The sequence below is a fragment of the Cibotium barometz genome, chromosome 54 (assembly GCF_041138505.1).
Source record: "Cibotium barometz isolate CiBa-2024 chromosome 54, ASM4113850v1, whole genome shotgun sequence".
NCBI lineage: Eukaryota > Viridiplantae > Streptophyta > Polypodiopsida > Cyatheales > Cibotiaceae > Cibotium > Cibotium barometz.
The window spans coordinates 39280481-39305687 of record NC_141099.1 but is presented as its reverse complement, the minus strand read 5'-3'; the positions used below and the strand labels follow the sequence as shown (position 1 = coordinate 39305687).

Here is a 25207-nt window from a genome sequence, read left to right as displayed (position 1 = left end):
AGATTCTTCTCACCTTTTCACATGTTCTCTCACATTGACAGATTCTCTTTTACAGCCTCTAACCAAGGGCTTGTTCCCGCACACACCCTATTCACTTGTATATTTCAACAGTGCCCATATTCATTTTGGAAGCTATAAATGACTCCTATAATGCATCATGATCCACTCTGGTCCCTCACATGCCTTTATTCTCATGCTACCCTTTATTCTCTCCCAGTGGATTCTTCTCACCTTTTCACATGTTCTCTCACATTTACAGATTCTCTTTTACAGCCTCTAACCAAGGGCTTGTTCCCGCACACACCCTATTCACTTGTATATTTCAACAGTGCCCATATTCATTTTGGAAGCTATAAATGACTCCTATAATGCATCATGATCCACTCTGGTCCCTCACATGCCTATAAGCTTAGTCCTATCAATGTGATTTTGAATGAATCATAGCCTTGATTCTGAAGTCTGTAGACTCATGTCACAAAAAATGAGCCAAAATTGAACTAAATGACTCCTATGATGCATCATGATCCACTATGGTTTCTCACATGCTTAGTCTTGTCACTGTGATTTTGAACGAATCATAGCCATGATTCTGAAGTCTGTAGAATTACGTCATAGAATTGCTCACACACACACATGAACTTTTAGTGTTTAAACACGAGACACTATTCAAGATTAAGAAATACTAATAAAATACAAAATAAGCTAAGCACTAAGTGATCACTGGGCATCTTTAAGAGGGGTTCCAAATCAGAGTCTCTCCTCATCAGAGGTCGGGACTCAAGGGTAACTGGCTATATATATAATATTTTCTATAATAGCATACATATATATATTAAAATTATATATATATATATGCCTACGAATCGAATTGCTGTTAGCATTACCACATCAGTCGAGAGAGAGAGAGAGAGAGAGAGCGAGCGAGCGAACGAGTGAGTGAGCGAGAATGAGCGGGCCCGATGCCCTCTTCCCGATCCGGAATTTCTTCTACCTGGGAGCCTACCAGGCCGCCATCAACGAGAGCACCTCCATCGACGGCCTATCGGTGGCAGAGGCAGTGGAGCGCGACTGCCTCGTCTACAGATCCTACATCGCCCTCGGCAGCTATCAGGTAGGCTTCCAAACTCTAGAAAACATATATAGAGACGGCTAAGCTGATCTGCAAACTCAAACACACAGGTCAGAGAGAGAGAGAGAGAGAGAGAGAGAGAGAGAGATGATCTGCAAATCCTAACGCACAAACAATAGAGAGAGAGGGATGGAAAAACTGATCTGGAAACCTTATTGAACACAAGCAGGTGCGCCTGCACACACACACACACACACACACACACACACACACACACACACACACAGCCACACAGTGCCCGAGAGAGAGAGAGATCTATGGAATTTTCATGTGTATTGCCTTTATCGTGATAGATCTGGCACGTTTTCTGTTTTAAGGGTTACATTGCTCCCTGTCAACCATGCCCTTACTGTGTGTGCGCGCGCGCGTGCGCTCGCGGTGTGTGTGTGGGAGCATATATTGATACCAAGTTCTACACCCACTATTGGGCATTGATGACGTTAGTGGGGATGTCGTAGTATCTAGTCCATACCATGCATGATGGAGTTGATGGTTTATTATCTTGTTGATGACTACCATGAGGTTATAAATTGCACTTTCTTATAAGGTGAATTTGGGCATGTTCTTGAATTCATCTAGGTATATATATATAGTCCTATTTTTGTTGAAGACTATGGCATTATCAACTAAATGACTGCTGCATTATCTTTTCTCTTTGTGAGGTATTCTTCCCGAGCTTAATCCATGCATTATCCATGACTTTGCAGCTGGTTATCAATGAAATCAATGATTTGGCGCCTACTTCTCTCCAGGCAGTGAAGATTTTGGCTTTGTATCTGGGAGACAGCAATAGAAAAGTGAGTAAATGTTGGCTTTAGCTTGTTCTTGTGAATAAGAAGTTTCTAGTTTTGAAAAAATGAGTGTGCAACAGTTTAGTAATCTGGTAATTACTAATGATCTCATTAAAGTTGTAGAGCTCTAGGTGAATAGATTGTTAGGTATGTTGTGGCTAAGTGTGATGTGCTTTTTGCAATGGAAAGTACGCTGATCTGTATTACATTCAACTAATTGCAACCATGACACCACTGTGGCCTTCTAGCTTATTCACAAGGAGGAAACTTGTCAAGTTTGTACACATATGTTATGTGTTTAATTGGCTTGTCCAATCTTTGCTGGAGAGTGCTTTTCTTATGAGCATTGTAAAATAATCCTTAAGAGACAAATGATGAGGCTAACCTATGTATATGGTGAGGGACTGCTGGTCGGCCAGCAGCAAAGACACAAAAATCCTAAATAAAACCAATAAATTTTCTTTCTAGGGCTGGACAAAAAGTTGTTTTCACACACTATATGAGAAGCACGTAAAGATTGAGAAACCACTTAAAGAGGTACAGTCTTTGAAACCTCTGGAGAATGCTTATTTACTATTTTTTGATGGTGCATATAGAAGACAAACGAGGAAAGTTGGTGGTGGAGTAATTATGCATGATCCGCATGGTTAAATTGTATTCAAGAGAAAGTTGTTTTGGAAGATGTTCAAACAAACAATGAGGCTGAGTATGCAATTCTTGAGGAGAGATTAATGAGGTGCAAACAAGTAAGAGTACACAGGTTAATTATTAAAGGATTCTTGGTATTTGGGCTTGCAAGAATGATAAATTGAAAGAGTGTGTGTTAAGAATTAGAGCGTTGTTCAAACAATTTAAGGAGGTGCAATTGTTACATGTTCATAAGGAATGAAATCAAGAAGCAGATTAACTAGCTAAAGAACAGGTGGCAGCTATGATAAGCAATGCGATTTTAAAAGATCCAAAATTTCAAAGAGAAGAAGCTTTGAAGGAAATCTTGCAATGGTTACATACTAGGAAATTGCCTATTGGTTTGACAACAATACAAAGACAGAGACTTTTGAAGAAAGAGCTTTTATATTCACTTATAGATGACCTTCTTTATCACCAAGGAAAGGTTATTGTTGCATGTGCGGAAGCCTTGCTGTTTTGATCCACAGTCCTAAGCTTGATTAAGAATAAGATGTTGATTTAAACATAATTAAGACAAAGGAGAGAGAAGAAGAGAGAGATTGGTGTCAACGTTTTCTATATTTAATATGGTACAAAAAGGTTGATAAATGCTTGTACATGCTTAGGCCTTGGTCAGTCCCATAGGGGTGACCCTTGGTCCCTTTCTATGTATCTTTTATTGATGACTAATGATGGAATGATTGAACTACTGAATGATTAAATGAATGAATGACTTCATGTAAACTGGCCTGACGGGCGGTGAAACAAACACTCGCATATAAAACACTTCAACACCATTGAGGACCTAGAAAAGGAAAACAAACAGGGGGAGCTAGAGTGCTCCTGCAAATAGTACACGGACACCGATTGGCCCCAAATCGCAGTGGCGCCCCTTGTGGAATTTCTTTAATTGATTATAAGAGCTTTGATTACAATATAAGGCTGGAAACACAGCCGTCACAGTAGAACCCTGGAAGCCTGCAAAGAACCTGCATCTGGCTTCTTGTCCACTCGGCATCCACAAACAAGTCCAGCCATTGTTCGCATCGAAAGACTCTCTCACATTGAGTCTGCATACAGAAGCTTTCTCCCATGATCAAGGCTGCAGCCTCTCACACTATGAACAGCATCACACCTTGACACATCCAGTGCTTCTGCATCACAACACAGACTCCCAAACTGTCTCTCAAAAGAGAACTCGTATCACAGCACAGCATACCATACAGTCGACACACCTGTACCAACCCTCTCTACCTTCCAAGGATACTATCCATCTCTGTCATGGATTCCCTGTCCCCTGCCCAATCGGTAGCAAGGCTGTACCAAACATGTGTCCATTCCTGTACCTTCTGCCTGCATGTGACCTATCTCTTGGAGAAACCCAAAAGCATGTTTCCTCGTCGAGAAACCTACGACTTGTTTCCACATGAAACCCTTAGGCCTGTTTCCCTTTGAAACTTCTGTTCTGTTTCCCATACATCTAGTTACCTGTTCCCTCATGAAACATCTGGCAACATAGAGATGCCCATAACTGTAGGTCCCACTGTTCCTTTCTAGCAGGAAGAAAACAATCTGCTCCATGAGCACGCAGCCATGCGAGCTTGCATCACTCCCATGCCAAGAAACATAACCAAATGACCTTGTACTTGCAGCCAAAAACCCAAGCACATAGCTGAATTTGTAGCCAAGCAAAAACAGCCCATAAACTGTCCCAAAACAGTCCCGAACCCAAATCAAAGAGAAACTGAAAGTTCCATTAGTTGAATGCCATCGACATGATGTCTATGTTCATGGAAAACCAGCCCTTGTTCACCTTTATGTCAAGAGAAGCCAGCCCTTGTCTTCTGCAAAAACACACCCCCTCCAAAAAGCACCAGTGCTATTGGGCGTTTCATAGCAAGCAAGGGAGGGAAAAAGAGAGTCAAGGCGCATGTGCAGTCCCACTGCTTCCACCCAAAAAGCAAGCACAAGAAGACACTTAGCTGCGCCTATAGTCCCCGTAGCGCAGCCCGCCAGCAGTTCCTTCCTGCTGTCCGTACAGGCCTGCAGCTACCACCTGTACCAGCCGCCAGCCAATCTGCAGTCCAGCCCACCTGTTGGCATGGGAAAGAGAGAGGGCACACCCAGTTCTGTGCGCCTGCAGTCCTGCAGCCGCCTGCAAGAAACGCAGCCCTGCAGCCCCTGCCTGTATGCGCCTCTTTTTCAGAAAACTCTCCACGCCAGCAGTTTGTATGCGCCTTGTTTTCAGAAAAACTCCCCTCCCCCTTGCGCTGCCCGCCAGCCTTCCTTTTTTCCCAAAAAGCACACATGGCCCCAAAATAGCATATGGGCCACGTTTTTCTTTAATGAAGGGCTTTATAATAATTTTAAAGGTTTTTAACACCTTTTAAGTTACAAATCTCTTTGCCCCCTTTCACACATGGGGTTGTCCACACATGGGCTCCCTTTTTGACTCCAACCTGATGCCATTCACACTGTCCACCATGTCCCCGTGCACATCTGCATCTTGTCCAGAGAAAAACACAGGGTCATGACATACCCCCCTCTTGAAAAATGGCAAGCGTCCTCGATTGCACTCAATGGCACAGTAAAGCATCTCATGAGCAAAGACATCCCATTTGGCAAAAACAATGGCCTTCCAATGCATCTGGATGATAGAACAATCATCCTGCACAATAAGCCACATTGTCCTCTTGCTTGTTTCTTCAGAACCTACAGCAAAAGTCTAAAACCAAATGGAAACACGTTACCTGTGTTAGCCAAAAACAAAACCATGCATCATTCTACATATGACAAACATATGCATGACACATATATGCATTCGCAAACAATATGCTCCTCAAAATGCTCTTCCTACTCCAAAGTAACAGTCTAAGGGCTGCTCGCAAGCCTTACGCCCATGGGCATCCCGCAGGACCCAGGACTGAAGGTAAAACATGAGCATATGCAAGCACTCAATGCATCCAAACACTACATCTACCAAGTACTTTCCCATATATGTCTCATGGCCATCCCGCAGGAGTTACACCCAATGGTGCATCCATGACATAATAAAGCACTTGATGTATCATACCAACATACATGCAGCACATGGCACAATGCAGAGTATTTCCCAATGTATTCTCAATGGTACCAGGATCCAATGGCACCAGAATACAAAAATACCTCTACCTCAAAAAGTGTATGCATACATGCACAAATAGAGTTTGATCCACATAGCCATGAACCAAACCAACTCTAGGACTGCTCGCAAGACTTATGCCCTCCATAGAGTTATCCATAGTTGTAGTTATAGTTCAAGGTGCAGCCGACTGTGAACCATACTCAACCAGCATCTCATGTGTCTAGAACACAAGATCATAGAAGTCCCATAAGCAGATGTACTGTCAGCCTCAGTACCTTCGGGTGAATACAAAGATGTCACCAAGCGACTCCTAGATGACAACTGAGCCTGTCTGTAACAAGGGAGCGGAGGTGCTACCCCCCTCTTGAGCATCAGGCAATGCTCCAGACCTATGCTCTGCTGAACCTGAATGAGCCGTAACAAGAGTGGACTCCAACTCAAAGGCATCAAGATGAAGCTGCAAATCCTGAGGTGAATCTGCTAAGTCACCCTCCTCCATCCACTTCGCATCCATCAGTGAACCTCCTCCATCCACTTCGTATCCATTAATGAACAGCTCTTGAACTTCACAGGATAGGTCTCTCAAAAGAGAACTCGTATCACAGCACAACATACCATACAGTCGACACACCTGTACCAACCCTCTCTACCTTCCAAGGGTACTATCCATCTCTGTCATGGATTCCCTGTCCCCTGCCCAATCGGTAGCAAGGCTGTACCAAACATGTGTCCATTCCTGTACCTTCTGCCTGCATGTGACCTATCTCCTGGAGAAACCCAAAAGCATGTTTCCTCGTCGAGAAACCTACGACTTGTTTCCACATGAAACCCTTAGGCCTGTTTCCCTTTGAAACTTCTGTTCTGTTTCCCATACATCTAGTTACCTGTTCCCTCATGAAACATCTGGCAACATAGAGATGCCCATAACTGTAGGTCCCACTGTTCCTTTCTAGCAGGAAGAAAACAATCTGCTCCATGAGCACGCAGCCATGCGAGCTTGCATCACTCCCATGCCAAGAAACATAACCAAATGACCTTGTACTTGCAGCCAAAAACCCAAGCACATAGCTGAATTTGTAGCCAAGCAAAAACAGCCCATAAACTGTCCCAAAACAGTCCCGAACCCAAATCAAAGAGAAACTGAAAGTTCCATCAGCTGAACGCCATCGACATGATGTCTATGTTCATGGCATAGTTTCCAGAAACGGCGTTTCTGGAGCACCGAAACGCCGAAACGTTTCGGAAACGTTTCCAGAAACGGAAACGGCGTTTCCAGCTTTTATTTTTTTCCAGGGTTCAAAAACCTGCGTGCTCTCTTCGCCGGCATTTTTCGCTTCTTTCCGCCGCCTGTTTGGAGCTGCTCTAGCCATCTACCTTGCCCTCTACTCCTCTACCTCCACATCAGCCCTCTACCACGCCCTCTACCTCTCTACTTGGGGCCTCCACCTTTGCCATCTAAGCTCTACCAAGCAAGAAGGAGTCACACCTTGCTCGCAGCCTGCAGGACCAGAAAAACAGCCTCCACTTCTCGAATCTCTCCGAGTCTTCCGACCTCGAACCGCACAAGTAAGTTAAGTAACATGGCTCGGACTCCGGATCCTTTTTGGCAGCATGTGGAGCAAGTGGGGGCTTATGCAGGATCTGGTGGCTCCAGGAAATGGAGATGTAAATATTGTGGGTTGGTCAAAACGGGGAGTGTCACCCGTGTGAAGGACCATCTTGCTCATGTTCCAAACAAAGATGTAGGGCCATGCCCCTCTGTTCCTCTAGATGTTCGGAAAAGCCTTGAAATGTGGAGGCAAAAGCGTTTTGCCGTTCCCGAAGAGGAAGTATCTACAGCAATGGGTGGTCAAGAGCATGAAGCTGGTTCAAGTCAAGCAGCAGCAGCAAAGAGGGCCAGAGGCAGAGACACAGGATCAGATTTCTCCTCTACCTCAGTGTCGGGTGTGCATGCAAGGAGGACTCCTTTGCCAGGTGATGTATCACATTCACAAGACACCCCTCCAATAAATACTGTACAAAGGGCTAGCATCCAAGCAGGATTTCAAAAGCAAGCAATTGCAGAGGCAACTAGGGAGCTCACCCGGTTGTTCATACGGTGTGCCATTCCCTTTCATGTGGCCAAGACAAATCAATGGAGGAAGACCCATCAGCCGCATTGGATGCGAGTGGGATGGCCCTACATCTGAGGCTCTGCGGACACGAGAGCTAAAGCGGGAAAAATCATGCATAGAAGTGCAGCTAGAGCCCTTGAAGGAAACATGGAAAAAGTATGGCTGCACTATATTGTGTGATGGGTGGTCAGATGTACGCAGGAGAAATGTATACAATGTTTTGGTGTCATGCTGCAAAGGCACTATGTTTTTGAAAGCCATTGATGCCTCCCTCCCAGGTCTCACAGTTACAGGTGCATTTATTTGGACACATATAAGGGAGGCTATAGTGCAAGTTGGGCCTGAGAATGTTGTGCAGGTGGTGACAGATAATGGAAGTAATTGTAAGTCTATGGGCTCTATGCTAGAGGATGAATTTCCAGCCATTGTGTGGACCCCTTGTGCATCACATAGCCTCGACTTATTGATTGAGGACATAGGTCAAATACAATGGGTTGAAGCCATCTTTTGCACCGCACGAAGCATGGTGAAGTTTGTGAAGAAGAGGCCAAAAGTCTTGAGCATGTATCGGGCCTACAGCACTCTTGAGCTATTGCAGCCTGCAGCCACCAGATTTGCATACATGTTCATTGTGCTTGAGAGACTCCTGCGAGTCCGCAGAGAGTTGGTACGCACTGTCTACTCAAATGAATGGCTAGAGTGGGATGAGAGAGAGAGCCCCAAGGCAAGAGCTTTTGTGCGTGATGTCATGAGAGAGGAGTGGTGGGTAGAGGTTGAGGGGTTGATCAAAACTCTCAACCCCATCTACACAGTGTTACGCATTACAGACATGGAGGGCAGTACTCTAGGCCTTTTATACGAGTACATGGACAAGATTGGGGAGGCTCTCAACAAGCAAGACTACTTGAGAGCAGAGCAGTAAGTCTCCTCAGTCATGGCTACCCTTGCTTTACTTCTTATCTTTATTTTACTCTTGAGTCTTTACATTGGTCTCGACTCTTGACTCTTGTTTTTTGTCCTTTTTTATCTTATGGTTTGATCTCTAAAGGGTTGATGAAATCAAGGCTGTGTGGAATCGGCGATGGGATTGGTTTCACAGGCCGATTCATGCAGTAGCACATGTATTGCATCCTTTGTGGCGAGATGAGGAGCAATACGAGAACGAGGAGCTAGAAGAAGGCTTCATGACATACATGAGGAACTTGACATCTGGTAATGTGCACATGCTGAAATGTATAGAGGATGATCTCTTGGCCTTTCGCAACCAGACAGGGAGCTTTGGTCGAGAGACTGCAAAGCTTCGAGAGACTCAGCTACAGCCTGTCTCATGGTGGGAGAAGTATGGAAATTGTGCTCCCACGCTGGTAATTCACTACCCTTAACTACAGTTTACATAGTACACTGTACAATGTGCATCTTTCTTGTTTCCACTTAGTTCTAATTTCTAATTGTATGTGCATTTCAATAACAGAAACGCATCGCCATTCGAGTGCTCTCACAGGATTGCAGTTCGGGTCCATGTGAGAGGAATTGGAGCACTTGGGCCCTCTTCCATACAAAGAAGAGGAATAGGCTGAGTACCGCTCAGCTAGAGCGGTTGGTGTTTTGTCATTGCAACCTCCAGCTCCTTGAGAGGAATGCCCGACATCCGGAGCCTTCACAGGTGAATGTGGATAAGATCGACATCATGAGGGAGAGGTTCATCCCAGAGATCCCACGGAATGAGCGTGATATGTACACCTTGCTTTATGAGGAGCTGACAGTGCCGAGCCACAACACCCGCTGCACCACCCATTCTCAGAGGCAGAGGGGGGGATCCATCGCTTCCACTTCAGCAGAGGCAGAGGACCATGATCCTACCATTTCTTCATCTGAGCCTGACTCTCATGAGTCGGAGGATGACTCCTCCATGGATGATCTTGATGAGTGATTTTTGGAGCACTTAGCTCTAGGATTTTGTCATGCCAGCAGCTGCTGCCAGCCTGCCAGCCACATGGATATTTTTTGATCATGTTTTGTATTTACTATAGTCTATACATATGGATTATGGATTATGGATGATGGATGATGGATGATGGATCTTGTTTTGTATTGACTCTTTTGAGGCTTTAGCCTACAGTTGTCATTTCTGAATTTTGATCTATCATTTGAGTCTTTGACATTGAACTTAAGCAAAGATGTATTTTTCAAGCTTTTGTAATGTTTTTATTAATTATATATGTATGTATTAAACCCTAAAACCGAAACTCCGTTTCCCCGTTTCTTCCCGAAGGCCGAAACTCCGAAACTCCGTTTCCCGCCGTGCTCCGCACCCCCGTTTCCGAAACTCGTGGAAACTATGGTTCATGGAAAACCAGCCCTTGTTCACCTTTATGTCAAGAGAAGCCAGCCCTTGTCTTCTGCAAAAACACACCCCCTCCAAAAAGCACCAGTGCTATTGGGCGTTTCATAGCAAGCAAGGGAGGGAAAAAGAGAGTCAAGGCGCATGTGCAGTCCCACTGCTTCCACCCAAAAAGCAAGCACAAGAAGACACTCAGCTGCGCCTATAGTCCCCGTAGCGCAGCCCGCCAGCAGTTCCTTCCTGCTGTCCGTACAGGCCTGCAGCTACCACCTGGACCAGCCGCCAGCCAATCTGCAGTCCAGCCCACCTGTTGGCATGGGAAAGAGAGAGGGCACACCCAGTTCTGTGCGCCTGCAGTCCTGCAGCCGCCTGCAAGAAACGCAGCCCTGCAGCCCCTGCCTGTATGCGCCTCTTTTTCAAAAAACTCTCCACGCCAGCAGCCTGTATGCGCCCTGTTTTCAGAAAAACTCCCCTTCCCCTTGCGTTGCCCGCCAGCCTTCCTTTTTTCCCAAAAAGCACACGTGGCCCCAAAATAGCATATGGGCCACGTTTTTCTTTAATGAAGGGCTTTATAATAATTTTAAAGGTTTTTAAAACCTTTTAAGTTAAAAATCTCTTTGCCCCCTTTCACACATGGGGTTGTCCACACATGGGCTCCCTTTTTGACTCCAACCTGATGCCATTCACACTGTCCACCATGTCCCCGTGCACATCTGCATCTTGTCCAGAGAAAAACATAGGGTCATGACACTTCATGCTTTTATATATGCTTGAGGTGCCGGCGGCTAGCTCTAAATACTGTCGGCTTGCTTGGACATGAAATATTCTTGAAAATAGCATTAAATGGTTGCGTTGATGGTAATGCTATCCCATGTGTTGGACGACTTCTTATAGTTTGGCGCCTGTTGCCTAGGACTTCCTTGATGGTTTTCGATTGTAGGCTGGTTGCTTGTGATGGCTGTTGACTGGGGTCCTAGATCCTCCATGATGATGATGGTGCCGAGGATGATGATGATGATGCTACTGATGCTAATGCTACTAATCCTGTTGATAATGTTACATGCGGAAGCTCTGGGAGTCTTCTTTTAGTCCTAAACACATCTTGGAACATGTTGATGCAAAAACGCAAGTAGAAGAGAGAGAGTTGAGAATTCAGTATATCATATAGTACATTGTACAAAAAGGAGGTACAAATCCCATAGCCATAGGTTGCCTTGAAAAGATAGTAAATTACCTAAACTAATCCTAGTTCCAGGACCTAGTCCCAAGCTAGGGCTAAATACCTAAAACGATGAGCAAGACTGTCTTTTATAGGTAGGACATGACTATACTCTGAGGTCAGCGAGTGCATGTCTTGCACATGATATATTGATGGTGATCTGATGACCTAAACGTTAACTTTAATTGATAATTAAATCAGGGTTTAATGATGTTCATGCTAAGGTTTACCCATGGCACGGGCGTGCACGTGCACTCCCTTCGGCTAAACTAGATGACGGGGTGGACACTTTGTCATCCTTGCTCCGTGGACTGCTATTGACTTTGATCTTCTATTGACTATGCCTTTAACTGATTGATATTTTTGTCTGAACACCTTCACTCCTGAGCTCCACTTTCAAATCTTGTTGAAGAACTGAGTATTTGTTCCACTGTTATTTCCATGCTTGCTTTTTCTTTATCCATAACATAGCGGTGGATCACCTGTTGAAACTTATCATGCCTGTTGCTAGGCCTTTGGAATTGATCTGAGAGCTAAATGTTGTACTGGTTTTGCGTACATACCCTTAGGGAATGCTTTCTTTGGCTTCGCTTGTTGCAGACCACTCCATCTGCTACCCAGTTGCATTCTTCTGTTGGAATTGTGCACCTTCCTTGAGACTATGCTTAGTGGACTGAGCTTAATGCTCTAATACCAATGTCGCATGTGTGGAAGCCTTGCTGTATTGATCTAGAGTCCTAAGTTTGATTAAGAACAAGATGTTGATTTAGACATGATTAAGATAGGAGAGAGATTGGTATCAGGGTTTTTTGTATTTAATATGCTTAGGCCGTGGTCAATCCCATAGGGGTGATCCTTGTTCCCTTTCTACATATCTTCTATTGAATAATAATGATGGAATGATTAAATGAATGAATGACTTCATGCTTTTATATATGCCTTAGGTGCTGGTAGGCTAGCTCTAAATGCTGGCGGCTTGCTTGGACATGAAATATTCTTGAAAATAGGATTAAATGGTTGCGATGATGGTAATGGTCTCCTAAGTGCTGGCCGGCGCCTGCTGCCTAGGAACCCCGTGATGAATGTCGACTGTAGATTGGTTGTCTCTGATGGTTGTCGATTGGGGTTCTGATGATGGTGTTGAGGATGATGATGATGAGCTATTGATGCTAATGTTGCTAATATTGTTGATATTGATGGTGATTTTGATGACCTAAGCGTTGACTTTAACTGATAATTAAAGCAAGGATTAATGATGTTCATGCTAAGGTTTAGCCATGGCACGGGCGTGCACATGACAATGATGATTCTAAGGAGAGGGTTCCACAGTCTATTGATATTTCACACATTCTTCAATATTGCCATGATGAGGTTGTGGTGGGTACTTTGCTTTCATGTGCATGAAAGATGCCATGGACATTCTCAGGTGCTGGTCCAGAAGAGGCAGCCAGATAAAGAGTATGAACCAGATAGAGCTAGGACTTGGAGCACAAGGTGCAGTGTTGACTGGAGAATGGACTTGGATCCTTGTTGGCTGTACCAGAAATAGAACATGAGCTGTCGGCTGAGACCAGAAAGGGCTGTCGGTTGAATTAGAAAAAGGGCAGCTACAGGCGCATCATTTGTATGATTTTATGTCCAGTCAGTTGGCCGACAGCAGTCGGCCAGCTCTCCATTAAGGTTAAGAGACTATAAATAGCAAAGTGTGCTCATATATTCATTTACCCCTTTATGGAGTGGATCCTTAGGGTCCCAGATAGGGACAGATTTTGGTGATGTTCACCTATTAGGAGTACCTTTTTGTACTATATTAATATACTGAATTTCTAGCATATCTGTCTCTCTCTCTACTCTCTCTTCATGTCTGCGTTTTGCATGAGATTGTTTCCAGTGCACATGATTTGACTGTTAAAGAAGATCTTACAGGTTGGATATACTTGGCCTAGCTTACATGTCAATGTGATTCATTGGTGTAAAACTTGTCTTGCTTGTCAATTAGTTGGTGATAAGAGATTGATGCATGGACCAAGACAACCTATTGTGGCTTATGGACCATTTGAGAAAGGGGGTATTGATGCTATTGGGCCTTTGCCCAGGACTCAGAATGGCAAGGTTTACATTTTAGTTGCAGTAGATTATATGACCAGATGGGCCGAGGCAGTGAGTGTTCCAAGGGTGACAGAAGTTGTAGTCTCCAGATTTATCTATTTTCACATATGTTGCCGTTTTGGCACACCTTTGGAATTGGTTTCTGATCGTGGTCTAGGTTTTTGAGAAGGTAAATTAAAGTTGATCCTTGATAAACTTAATAATTAACACATGTATTCTACTCCTTACTACTCTCACAGTGTAATGGTTTGGTGGAGAAGGTAAATTGTATCTGTGAGGATTATGTTGTTAATCCTTCATATTGTGTACTAATTACTACTTAAGTATTTAACTTAGAACAAGAACCTTTAGGAGAACACTTGAGATAAGATTGAATTGACTTGTTGTATTAAATTGAGTACAATAGGTCTCTTATATAGGAGATGAAGAGACACATTTGAAGAGGCATGTCCTTTGATGAAAGGACATGACCTTAGACGAAAGGATACAACTTTAGGCTAAGGGATGTGTCTATTCAATGTAGAGGCACAACCATTCATCAAGGGATACAACCATTCGTCGAAGGGATGTGGCTATTCGATGAAGAGGTACATCCTTTGGCGAAGAGTCGCAACCAATCGAGGGTAGGGGTTCCCTTTGGCTGGTTACTCTTTGCATCTGCAACAGGAATCAGCAATGAAGAGAGAATTTGATACATAAATACGTCACAATCGTGACATTCCCTCCCATTTAAAATAAAACCCATGTGTCAAATGATAGACATCTGTTTGTCAAAGAACTCCTGAAGAAGGTTAGGGTATTGCTGCATTTCTTCATCTGTTTGCCAAGTGGAATCAGACTCATCCAAGTCCATCCACTTCACAAGAAATTTTGTAGTCAACTTTCTTCTTGTTTCCTTCTGTCGTACGTCAAGTATTACTTCTGGAACAAGGATAATATGGTCATCTTCAATTTCTGGTACATATGAAGATAAGTCTGGAATAGGTGAATCTTCTTGAACATACTGTTTGAGCCAAGAAATGTGAAAAGTCGGATGAATCTTTCCCCATGAAGGTGGAAGTTCCAACTTGTAACTGACAGCTGAATTTTTCTTAAGAATCTTGAAAGGCCCATAGAAGCGAGGTCGCAACTTTGGAAAAACTGACTTCACTGTTTTGTAGCGGTGAGGTGCCACATATAACAAGACCAAATCTCCTTCTTGGAAATCTGCATGTTGACGATGCTTGTTGGCCTGTTTTTGATATTTTTGTTGCACATGTACCAATTTATCTCGAACTTGCACAAGCACATCTTGCATCTCCTGAACCAACTGATCTGCCAACGCCACTTTGTGTTGTAAAACAAAGTTTGTAGGCACAAGAGGAGTATGCCCATATGCTGCTTGAAATGGAGTTAATCCAATTGCTGAATGATGGGAATTATTATAAGCAAATTCCATGAGTGGTAAATAATCTTCCCATGATGCCAGACGGAATTGAATGTAATGTCGAATCATTTCTTCCAAAATCTGATTGACTCTTTCAGTCTGTCCATCTGTTTGAGGATGATAGGCTGAACTGAATAACAAATTCGTGCCAAGAGATTTGAACAAAGACGTCCAAAAATGTCCAGTGAACTTTGGATCTCTGTCAGAGATGATGGTCTTTGGCAAACCATGCAATTTGAAGACATGTTGCACGAACAATGACGCCACATCTGGGGCTGAAGCAACTTTCTTGCAAGGAATGAAATGCGCCATTTTGGAAAATCGATCAACCACCACAAGAATCTGAGCATTGCCTTTGGATGAACGAGGCAAGGTGGTGATAAAATCCATACTGATACTTTCCCATCTCTCATTGGGAACTGGCAACGGTTGAAGTAACCCTTGAGGAAGTTGTCGAGAGGCTTTCATTGTTTGACATGAATGACAAGCTTTGATAAATTTGATAACATCTTGCTGCATCTGAGGCCAGAAGTATGTAGCAGACAAAAGCCGATATGTCTTGTTGATACCAGGGTGAGCAGCATAAGGGACTTCATGATGCTCTTGAATAAGAATCTTCCGCAATGAAGTATTATGAGGCACACAAATGCGATCAGAAAAGAACAGCAACTCATCATGATAATGTAGGCTGCAAACATGTTCATTTTTGCAGGACTGGGATTAGAAGATTTGAGAGCACGGAACGCATCTCCAAAATCTCTATCAGTCAAATACTCATTTTTGAAACAAGCAGGGACTTCCATTTGCATATCTGTGATGGCAAAATTAATGGCTCGAGGCATGCGGCTTAAGGCATCTGCAACCACATTCTGAAGACCAGGAACATACTGAATAATCATGTGGAAATTAGCCAAGAATTCAACCCATCTGCCTTGTCGAGAGTTCATAACAGGCTGAGTGAAAATGTACGTCAGAGATTGATGATCTGTACGTACAACTGAATCTGCTCCAAGAAGATAATGTCTCCATGTTCGATAAGCATGTACGATTGCCAAAAACTCCTTATCATACACAGGATACCTGCTTTGAATGGCTGAAAACTTTCTGCTATCAAAAGCAATGACACGATCTTTCTGCATCAAAACTCCACCAGAAGCACGATCTGAGGCATCTGTCATTACATCAAAGAGCTGGGTGGGATCTGCAATGGCCAAGACCGGGGTTGTCGTCAGGGCATGCTTGAGATCATTGAAGGATTGCTCAGTTTTCGAAGACCACTGAAGTTTGTCCAGCTTTGTCAGTTCTGTCAAAGGGGCAGCAATCTCCGAAAATCTATGCACTTTGTTGTGATAAAAGTTAGCAAGTCCCAAGAAAGATCGAACATCTGAAATGGTGAGAGGCAAAGGCCAATCCACAATCGCCTGAATCTTCTTAGGATCTACTGCAATCCCATTAGCAGAAATGATGTGACCAAGATATTCCACATGGTTTTTGAAAAATTCGCTCTTCTTTTTGTTGATGTACATCACATTGTTGTGTAGTACTTCAAAGACTATCTGTAAATGCTCTTTGTGATCGACCATAGATCGGCTAAAAACCAGAATATCATCAAGATAAACGATCACGAACTTGTCCAAGTACGGTCCAAAAATTTCATTCATCAAGGTCATGAAAGTGGCCGGGGCATTGGTTAACCCAAAAGGTATGACCAAGAATTCATAATGTTTTGTCCGAAAGGCTGTCTTGTATTCATCACCATTACGGATACGAATTTGATGATAGCCGGACTTTAAATCAATCTTGGAAAACACCTTAGCACCAAGCAGTTGGTCGAACAACTCATCGATGCGAGGCAAAGGAAATTTGTTCTTGATTGTCAGCTTGTTGAGAGCACGGTAATCAATGCAAAGCCGCATTGATCCATCCTTCTTTTTGACAAGCAAAACCGGGGCTCCGAAGGGACTTTTGCTAGGACGGATGTGATCTTTGTTCAGCAACTCTTGCAATTGCTTTTGTATCTCCTGAGATTCAGAGTAAGAAACATGGTATGGAGCTCGGGTTGGAGGAGGTTGACCTGGGATAAGATCAATCGGGTGATCCACAGGACGAGGAGGCGGCAATGTCGTTGGAAGATCATTTGGAAACAAATCCTGAAAAGGCCTGAAGAAGGGTTGCTCCAAGTAAGCAGTTGTTGATGACGAGGCTTGAGATTGCTCACTGGTTTCTGCTTCAATCTCCCGTAACATGACCAGGGATGTTGTACAGTCACGTTTGCGGACGAGGCATTTGACTTGCAGGGCAGAAACAACAGTGATAGGTTTGGCACTGAAAAGGCCATGAAGTTCCAACTCTCGACCATCATGATATAATTGGATTGAATGGGAACGAAAGCTGATCACTGGATCATATCGATACAGCCAAGATTGTCCCAATATCATGTCATAATGTGACAACGGCATCACTGAAAAATTAAGGTGATCTTGGTAATCTTGACTGTTGCACCTTTTGGTTACAATTAAGGAAGGAACCATCAGCAAGCTCCACTTGAAAAGCATCCACAAAATGTCGGGTCTGTAGGCGAAGCTTGTGAACCAAAGAAGTGCCCACAAAATTAGTGGAACAACCACTGTCCACCAGCACATTGATGGGATGGTCGCCAATGAAGCCAAGAAGACTAAGGACCTGCTTGGAAAGATTCACTGGAACAGAGTTGGTACTTTGGCCATTAAGCATCAGGGTACTGACAAACTCCGAAACGCGAACAGAACAAGCCATCTGTTTGTTCTTGTCTTTCACAGGAGGCGGGTCATGATCAGCATGGTGGCAACTGTCCATCTGAGAATTGCGCCGAGTGTTGGAGGGTTTAGGACGCTGAGAACATTCATACCACCGGTGATCGCCAGAACAAATTGTGCAGAGGCTTGGGCGACTAGGTTGGGATGAAGTGGCAGTTGATGAAGAGGTTTGCTGTCCTGAAGAGGTTTCTCGCTTGAAGTTGCGCCGATCATTGTTGCGACGGTCCTGTCGAGACCGATCTCGGTTTCTGCTGTTGCCAGAGGATTCGGTCTGAGAGGATCCTGCATTTGACGCGGAAGTTTGCCCAAAAAAGCGCGGTCGGAAGGACTGTTGTCCAGAATGTGGTCGCCGAGAGTTGGGTTGTCCAGAATTAGGACGCTAGGGCTGGCTAGTCCCATTGGATTGATTCCGCTGGTAGGAACGGGCGTCGGAGGAAAAGTTCCTGGGAGGACGCTGGTAATCACTAATGCGCTCGACATACGAGATTGCTTCATCTAGGGTGGGAGGATTGTACTTATGGACTTCATATTGGATCGTGGGTTCAAGCCCGTCAATGAAGCTGTGAAGCTGGGCAGAGGGGCTGAGTGTCTCCATCTCCAGAGCCAGTTTTTGCAACTCTGAGATGTACGCGGCCACGGAGCCAGTTTGACTCAGGCGGTGGAGAGAAGACCTGGCATGAAAGTTCGCATTTGCAGGCTCAAAAGCCTTGCGAAGAGCACGTCGGAATTTATCCCACGTTGGAGTAGACTTGCCATTTGAAATCTTGCGTCGCCACCAAAGGAATGCGGTATTTTTCAAGAGGGTACTGCCAATGCCACCTTTTTATTTTCGAGCAATTCGGTATTTGAGAAATAAACCTCCATCTTGTAGAGCCAATGATCGATTAACCGCTTATCGCGGCGGCCATTGTAGGGCTCAGGTAACTTGATGTCCATCTTTCGTGTTTGTGCTGTGGTCATTAATTTATATAAAAGTTTAAGTTCAATATTGTCTACCTCGGCAGTCGGATCGGGAGGAGTTAAGGGATCGTCCTGCTGGCCCACCGAGGATGATGATGATGATTGTGGAGAACGTGAACGATGCGCTCACTGTGACTTCCTGGATCCCTCGCGCTGATGTTGGTGCCGTTGTTGCATGTCTTCCATTTGTGATCTCATTGATGCCATACCATCTAAGGCCTTTTGCAAGTCCTCCATTTGTTGTTGGAGAGTAGTCATTTGCAAGGCCTCCATCTGAGGATCGGCGGGTGGCACGTTGTCGTGAGAAGTCGACATCTGGAGAACTCAGATAGAGTACTGTGGTGAAGCAGGAAAGGTCCACCCGAAATGTAGAATGGAAGGAACAGCTGCTGGAGAGGCAGTAACAGGATCCTCGAACGCGAAGTCGGGGTCTTCCACTTCTTCGGGATCGTCCTCGGAAGTTACTGCGTCGGCTTCCGCCAAAGAACTGGGCACCGGAGATAATGGAGTATAGTCGGGGACGAAGATCTCGCAGTAAAATCTCACAGGAGGGCGCGTGGAGGAGATATTGCGGAGGCCATCCACACTGCACTTTGGAAGAAAGTGTGCCAACTGCGGGTACCGTGACAGAAAATACTGGAAATGAGTAAGATGCAGTGGCTCGCAGGTGAGGAAAATAGTCCAAATCGCCCAAGTGTCGGGTTCGGTCACATGCGGGCTGTTGACATGTATGCGGTACACCTGAGAGGCCGGGGATGCTGGGATAGGGGAGGCCGGAAGACTTGGAATCCACCCAGCATCGGCTGGAAGTGGCACTGATTCCGGAGTGAGGGCACGAGGAGGGCTGTGTTCGGGAAGAACAGCCTCGGGGATCTCGTCGATGTAACTCAGGTAAGAGATGTGCATGTCGGGTTCCTCCGGAAAGTTGTCCATGAAGCATGCACGTAGAGAGCGAGAGCACACAGAGTATGTGGTGTGGGCAAAGCCAGGAAAACCCACGAACAGCCAGGAAGAAAGGCGCCTAATCGCTGGGGAGAGGGAGGCGAACAAGAACAAGGCGGCATCCTGACAGCCCGGGGGGGGGGGTGGTGGTTTCCGAATCGCCCAGGGCGGCAGTTCACACCGGCGAATTCCCATCGCACGCTCGGCGCACGCCCGGCGAGTTTTCGTGTTGTTTTGTTTTTTTTTGTTTTTTTGTAAAAAAAACCCACGTGGCAATGCACGTATTAAATGTTGTGTATTGTTTTTGAAGGTTGACGCTTCGAAGGCCGTCGCCGACTAGGAGGTGTGAAGGTGACGTTTCGAAGGGCTGGATTGCCGACTGAAGGGTGTGTCGCTTCGAACGGTGTGCCACCAGTAATATGAAGAGTCGGCAGTCGCTGCATGTATCAACGAGGCTCACGACCAGCAGCCACTCCCAACAAGCAAGGGCGCACGCTGGCAGCGAACAAGGCGAAGAGAGGGGGGGTCTCCATATTCAGCAGCGAAAGGGGCAGTTCCCGCCATGTTGCGAACGCCGAATACCACCGGTCAGCAGGGAGGGAGGGTAGTCCGGAAATACAGCAGGGGGTCCCTCTCTGCTATACACACAATGCGTGTGTATGGCTGTGAGACCTCTTGTTCTTGTTTACATCACTTTGAGCAAGGATTTACGCCAAGTCCACCATCGCTCTGCTTCTTCCATACAACACCGAGAGGAGAGGTGGATGAGGGAGTGCCGCGGAGAGGGTGAGGGCTTCACAACCCACGGGCAGGAAAAAAATTAGCTCTGATACCACTGTGAGGATTATGTTGTTAATCCTTCATACACTTGAGATAAGATTGAATTGACTTGTTGTATTAAACTGAGTACAATAGGTCTCTTATATAGGAGATGAAGAGACATTTGAAGAGGCATGTCCTTTGATGAAAGGACATGACCTTAGACGAAAGGATACAACTTTAGGCTAAGGGATGTGTCTATTCGATGTAGAGGCACAACCATTCATCAAGGGATACAACCATTCGTCGAAGGGATGTGGCTATTCAATGAAGAGGTACATCCTTTGGCGAAGAGTCGCAACCAATCGAGGGTAGGGGTTCCCTTTGGTTGGTTACTCTTTGCATCTGCAACAGGAATCAGCAATGAAGAGAGAATCTGATACATAAATACGTCACAATCGTGACAGTATCTTGTACAAGATCATAGCTAAACATGTGGAGGCTAAGCCAAGGACTTGGGATCAGCATTTGGATGGTGCACTTTGGGCATACAGGACTACCTTTAAAGCCTTTACGCAATTCACTCCCTTTCATCTTGTTTATGGTCAAGAAACACTTGCTCCCATTGAAGTAGATGTGCCCAGTGTCGAATTCCTAAAGAGGATGAATAGGGATCTTGATGATCTGTTCCAAGACAGACTCATAGCCTAGCATCGTTTGGAATTGGACAGAGAGACAATCGTTGATTGCTTTATAGCAACTTTTCAAGATGTTAAGAGGAAGTTTGATTCCTTACTAAAGGGTCTAAAGAAAGACATGCTAGTGCTTTGATATGATAGCTGTCTAGACAACCGGTTTGATGCTAAATTCTTGTAGTGTTGGGAAGGTCCATTTATCATTAAGGAGGCATATGACAATGGGAGTTATCAGGTCGAAGATCTATTTGGACGCTTGCATGCTACCCTAGTAAATGGTTGGCATCTAAAGCCTTATTTTCCCTGTTTCGGACAGATACGATATACAAAGATGATTCAAAAGTGGACATGCCCAAGATAAGAGCAAGTAAGGCATGAATGCCTTACTTTATTGGGAGATGGTTGATATGATCGGGGTTTCTTTTCCTCTCAATGAACCCTATAGAAGGGAAGGAGTAGTTTAAATGGCGTAATCTAGGAAAAAATACATGCACTTTGTTGGCTATAGATGACGGATTTTGGCATTCTCAAAATAAGCATTAGCAACTCCCTATTATGCTTTGGAATAAGTATTAAAGCTTAGTATTTTTGCATAGGTTTTTAGTGGGAATAAAGGTCTTTTTTATCTGGCAGCCTACGACTAAAGGTGGGTTTGCCCACACCCTATTTTTGGAGGATTTGGCCCTTTGTCTCTCCTTGTCACCTCCCTCTAAAAAAAGATCTTTCTTGCCCTTTTTTGCAAAAAGAGAGCCATTTTTAGCCCAAAGAAGCACGGTTGGCAAGAATAAGAATACACGCATTACTCTTTTTTGGCAAGCAAAGTAGAGGAAGAAAACAAAGAGAGTGTAAAGTTCGAGTTTCTCACCCCAACAACTCTATAAAAGCCACTATGTGCCTCACCAAGGAAGGAGAGAGAATTGAGCTAGACATAACTTGTAGGAAAGGAGCCCAGCTGCACTATGATCTTTGTGGGTGTATAAACCGCAGAATTTAGGTGTTTTTGATGCGGGAGAATTTGTATCTCGATGAAGACGAGGTCTCTTTGTTAGTGGAGTCCATCCAACCATTACGGGGGTCTTGTTTTACCTGCTTTGAGTGTGTGTGTGTGTGTTCTACCAAGGTTGTTACCTTTTACGTGAGAGAGTAAAGGGTGCTATAGAGGCTGGTTCCCTTCGCTGCTTTCACTACTTAGCTCGTGCCTGACATGTCTCAGACCGGGGCTAACAATGGGGCCACAGCATATGACAAATAATCCTAAAAAGGTATTAATACTATATGATGTTTCCGATAACGCTGAGCCAGCGTCACATAGCACCATAGTGCAAGGTGCGTGTGACATCCAGCGCTTCTGCTTGTCCCTCGATTTCCAACTCGATGGCATGTTCTAAGTGTCAAGATCCGCCTTCGTAAGGAGATTAAGTTCTGTCCATTTGCACTCATTCATCTGTAGTAATAAACCAAACAGACCATCCATGGTGAGGGCTTTTCAATGGGTAATTGGGACCCAAAGCCTCTGTCCTGAGATATTGTAATGAAGTTAAAGGCACTTGAGTGAGGCTCTCAAAACCTTCAAGATCCTATACAGCTTGCCTTCCATTCAGTTTTTGTGCCCCATACACTTGCTGTCAAGGAGGATGTCTACTTTGCATCAAGTGGTTGATTCCATAGTCTACTAATGCTACCACATTGGATGCTCCAGGAAGAGACATTATCCAATCTCAGAGAATGGCTTTCTGATCCAGCCCTGGCAAGTAACTCAACTTTGCATCTTGTTGGTGGAACAGTCTATGTTCATGAGCAGGATTACAATGAAGCTCTGAAATATACACATGGTGGACAAACTCTGGAATTGTAAGCCTTTATGTATGAATCTCTTTGTATTATAAGAGATAGTGTAAAGTGAGATGTCAGCGTTTGTACACGTTTGGTGTTTGTCTTGCTAAAAGTGGATGCATGTTTTGTTCCTAATACAAATTTTTAGAGTTCTGAGGTCACGATTGGTGGGGTAAGGAAGCAGTTCCTGTGTTGGTTTTTACTGTGGCTTTTAATAATGGAGCTTTATGTTTGTTGTTGCAGATGTGCTTTGAACATGCAAATATACCTGAAAATGTTCAGGAATGATCATGCTGAGAAGCAGTTGAAGTCTATGCAACAGATTGATGAGGATCATACATTAACTCAGCTTGCTAATGCTTGGCTCAATTTGTCTCTGGTACAGGTTCCGCTGCCATGGGCCATGCAAAACTCTTCATTGATGCTCTTAAGTCTCTGTGCGTGTGCGTGTGGGCAAACAGGTGTGCATGTTGGGGGTTTTACATAGAAGGCAAATTTTTGCTGGTTTGCTGCAGGGTGGTGCAAAAGTTCAAGAAGCTTACTATATCTTTCAAGACTTCTGTGACAAATATGTGCAAACGGCTTTACTTCTGAATGGGAAAGCTGTGTGCTGCATGCAAATGGGACGTTTTGATGAAGCTGAGACAGCTTTGCTGGAAGCACTAAACAAGGTGGTACGACTGTTTTCAATGTTAATGTCAGTCTCTTTGATGGGTAGGATGCCTAACTTATGTCCTCATTTATGTTTGATGTCAACAGGATGCCAAGGATCCAGATACGCTAGCAAACCTGATTGTTTGTAGTCTTCATTTGTCCAAGTCAGCAAATCGGTATCTGAGGTGGACATCTTGTGATTGCTTTGCTGTCCTTGTTTTGCAATGCCTGGTTTGCAGTTCGGTAGCAGAATGCTTGAGTAGAGGCTAAGTGTTATATTTCCGCCCTTAACATGGAGCTTTATTTGCTCTGCAGTCAGCTGAAGATGTCTCACCCGGATCATGTGCTTGTGAGGTGGACAAATACTGCTGAGGCTGCATTTGATAGAGCTCTGCAGGCAGTGATGTGACGGCTGACTTCACGATCACAACTTTTGTACTTCTTGCAAAACAAAGTTGAAGCTTGACTGTGGTAATGAGCTTATTTAGCCATTAATTTTTTGTTTAGCATGAAGAGGCCTTCTGATGTGCTATGGCAGGTGGTTTTGGTGGTGGTGTTAGTCATTACACATGAATAATCTGGTACTAAGCAGCTAACCTGAAGTCACCATTTGTGATGCTTGCTTGCATGTCGGGTGAATGAACCTTGGCCATGCATTAAGGTGTGATAGTAGCTAAATCAATGGAGACTATGAGGATAAACTCCTTGTGTTCATACTTATTTCCACTTTGTTTCTACTTCAAAGCAGACTCCATTGCTTCTCATCAGCTTTTTCTCTGTAGTTCTTATTATCTGCAGTGCAGTGCCATAATACAATTTTTATGCTGGGGCAACCCTAATCTAGCAGGTTTGAGGAGGAGGGGGTCTGTGCATTAGCTTCAACTGGTGTGCTGTGCAATAGTTTGTAGACAAGCACTTTGCAGAAGCTGTTTGATTTTGTTAGAGTGCATAAATTCCTGGTGCTCTGAGTATGTATTCATTAACCCTGCCTGTCCATTTGCCATCTGTGTAGTGTGTGTGCACACACTTTGCTTGGTTTGTTCAATGCCGCTTCCTATGCAAGAGACTGTGTGTGCGCACATGTGGTATGAGAGAAGTTTGACATCGTTTCAAAAGACCTCATAACTCCAGGTCAAATGGCATGTGACAGAAAAACAAAGCCCACTACAGAAGAGATGTACAAAGGACAGGATGAAGCATCCATTGCATGTGAAGTTCTGTTGTGCTCCACTTTACGGTAACAATGCAAAATTTTAATGCAATGCACCGTGAAGGACTCCATGGCCAATGAAGTGACTGGAGATGAAACGCCATCCCTGCGCCTGATTCTTTTTGACTGCCCGTTGAACTTTTTGGCTAGTAAGTTAAGATGCCATGCAACACGCATTTGCAGGTCTTATTCGGGCCGCTTGTTGACGAGTCCGCCACATACGAGTGTAGTTGCATTTTGGCTACTAATGGGTCTTACGAGGGAGACTTGCATGATGCAACAAAGCATGAGCCATCTCTTTGACGATTCGGTTCTTTCGTTCCACAACTCCATTCTGCTGAGGAGTGTAAGGAACTGTAGTTTGTCGGGTGAATGCCCTTCGAAGCAAGGAAGTCATCAAATGGTACAAACTCGCCACCATTATCAGCCCCGAGGAA

General features: G+C 44.5%; 2 protein-coding genes across 2 annotated transcripts; both read left to right on the top strand.

The window, feature by feature from the left end:
* The first annotated feature begins 869 nt into the window (after positions 1–869).
* LOC147608138 (coatomer subunit epsilon-1-like) lies at positions 870–24259 on the top strand. The gene is made up of 7 exons (XM_086789736.1): positions 870–1111; positions 1837–1926; positions 22773–22924; positions 23150–23285; positions 23422–23577; positions 23666–23745; positions 23876–24259. Exons 1-7 carry the CDS (start codon positions 947–949, stop codon positions 23967–23969), a joined length of 873 nt encoding a protein of 290 aa, XP_086645862.1. The 5' UTR covers positions 870–946; the 3' UTR covers positions 23970–24259.
* Positions 7294–9927, top strand: LOC147608139 (uncharacterized). Its single transcript, XM_086789860.1, has 4 exons — positions 7294–7687; positions 7737–8745; positions 8876–9191; positions 9299–9927. Exons 1-4 carry the CDS (start codon positions 7294–7296, stop codon positions 9755–9757), a joined length of 2178 nt encoding a protein of 725 aa, XP_086645986.1. The 3' UTR covers positions 9758–9927.
* Positions 24260–25207: the final 948 nt, after the last annotated feature.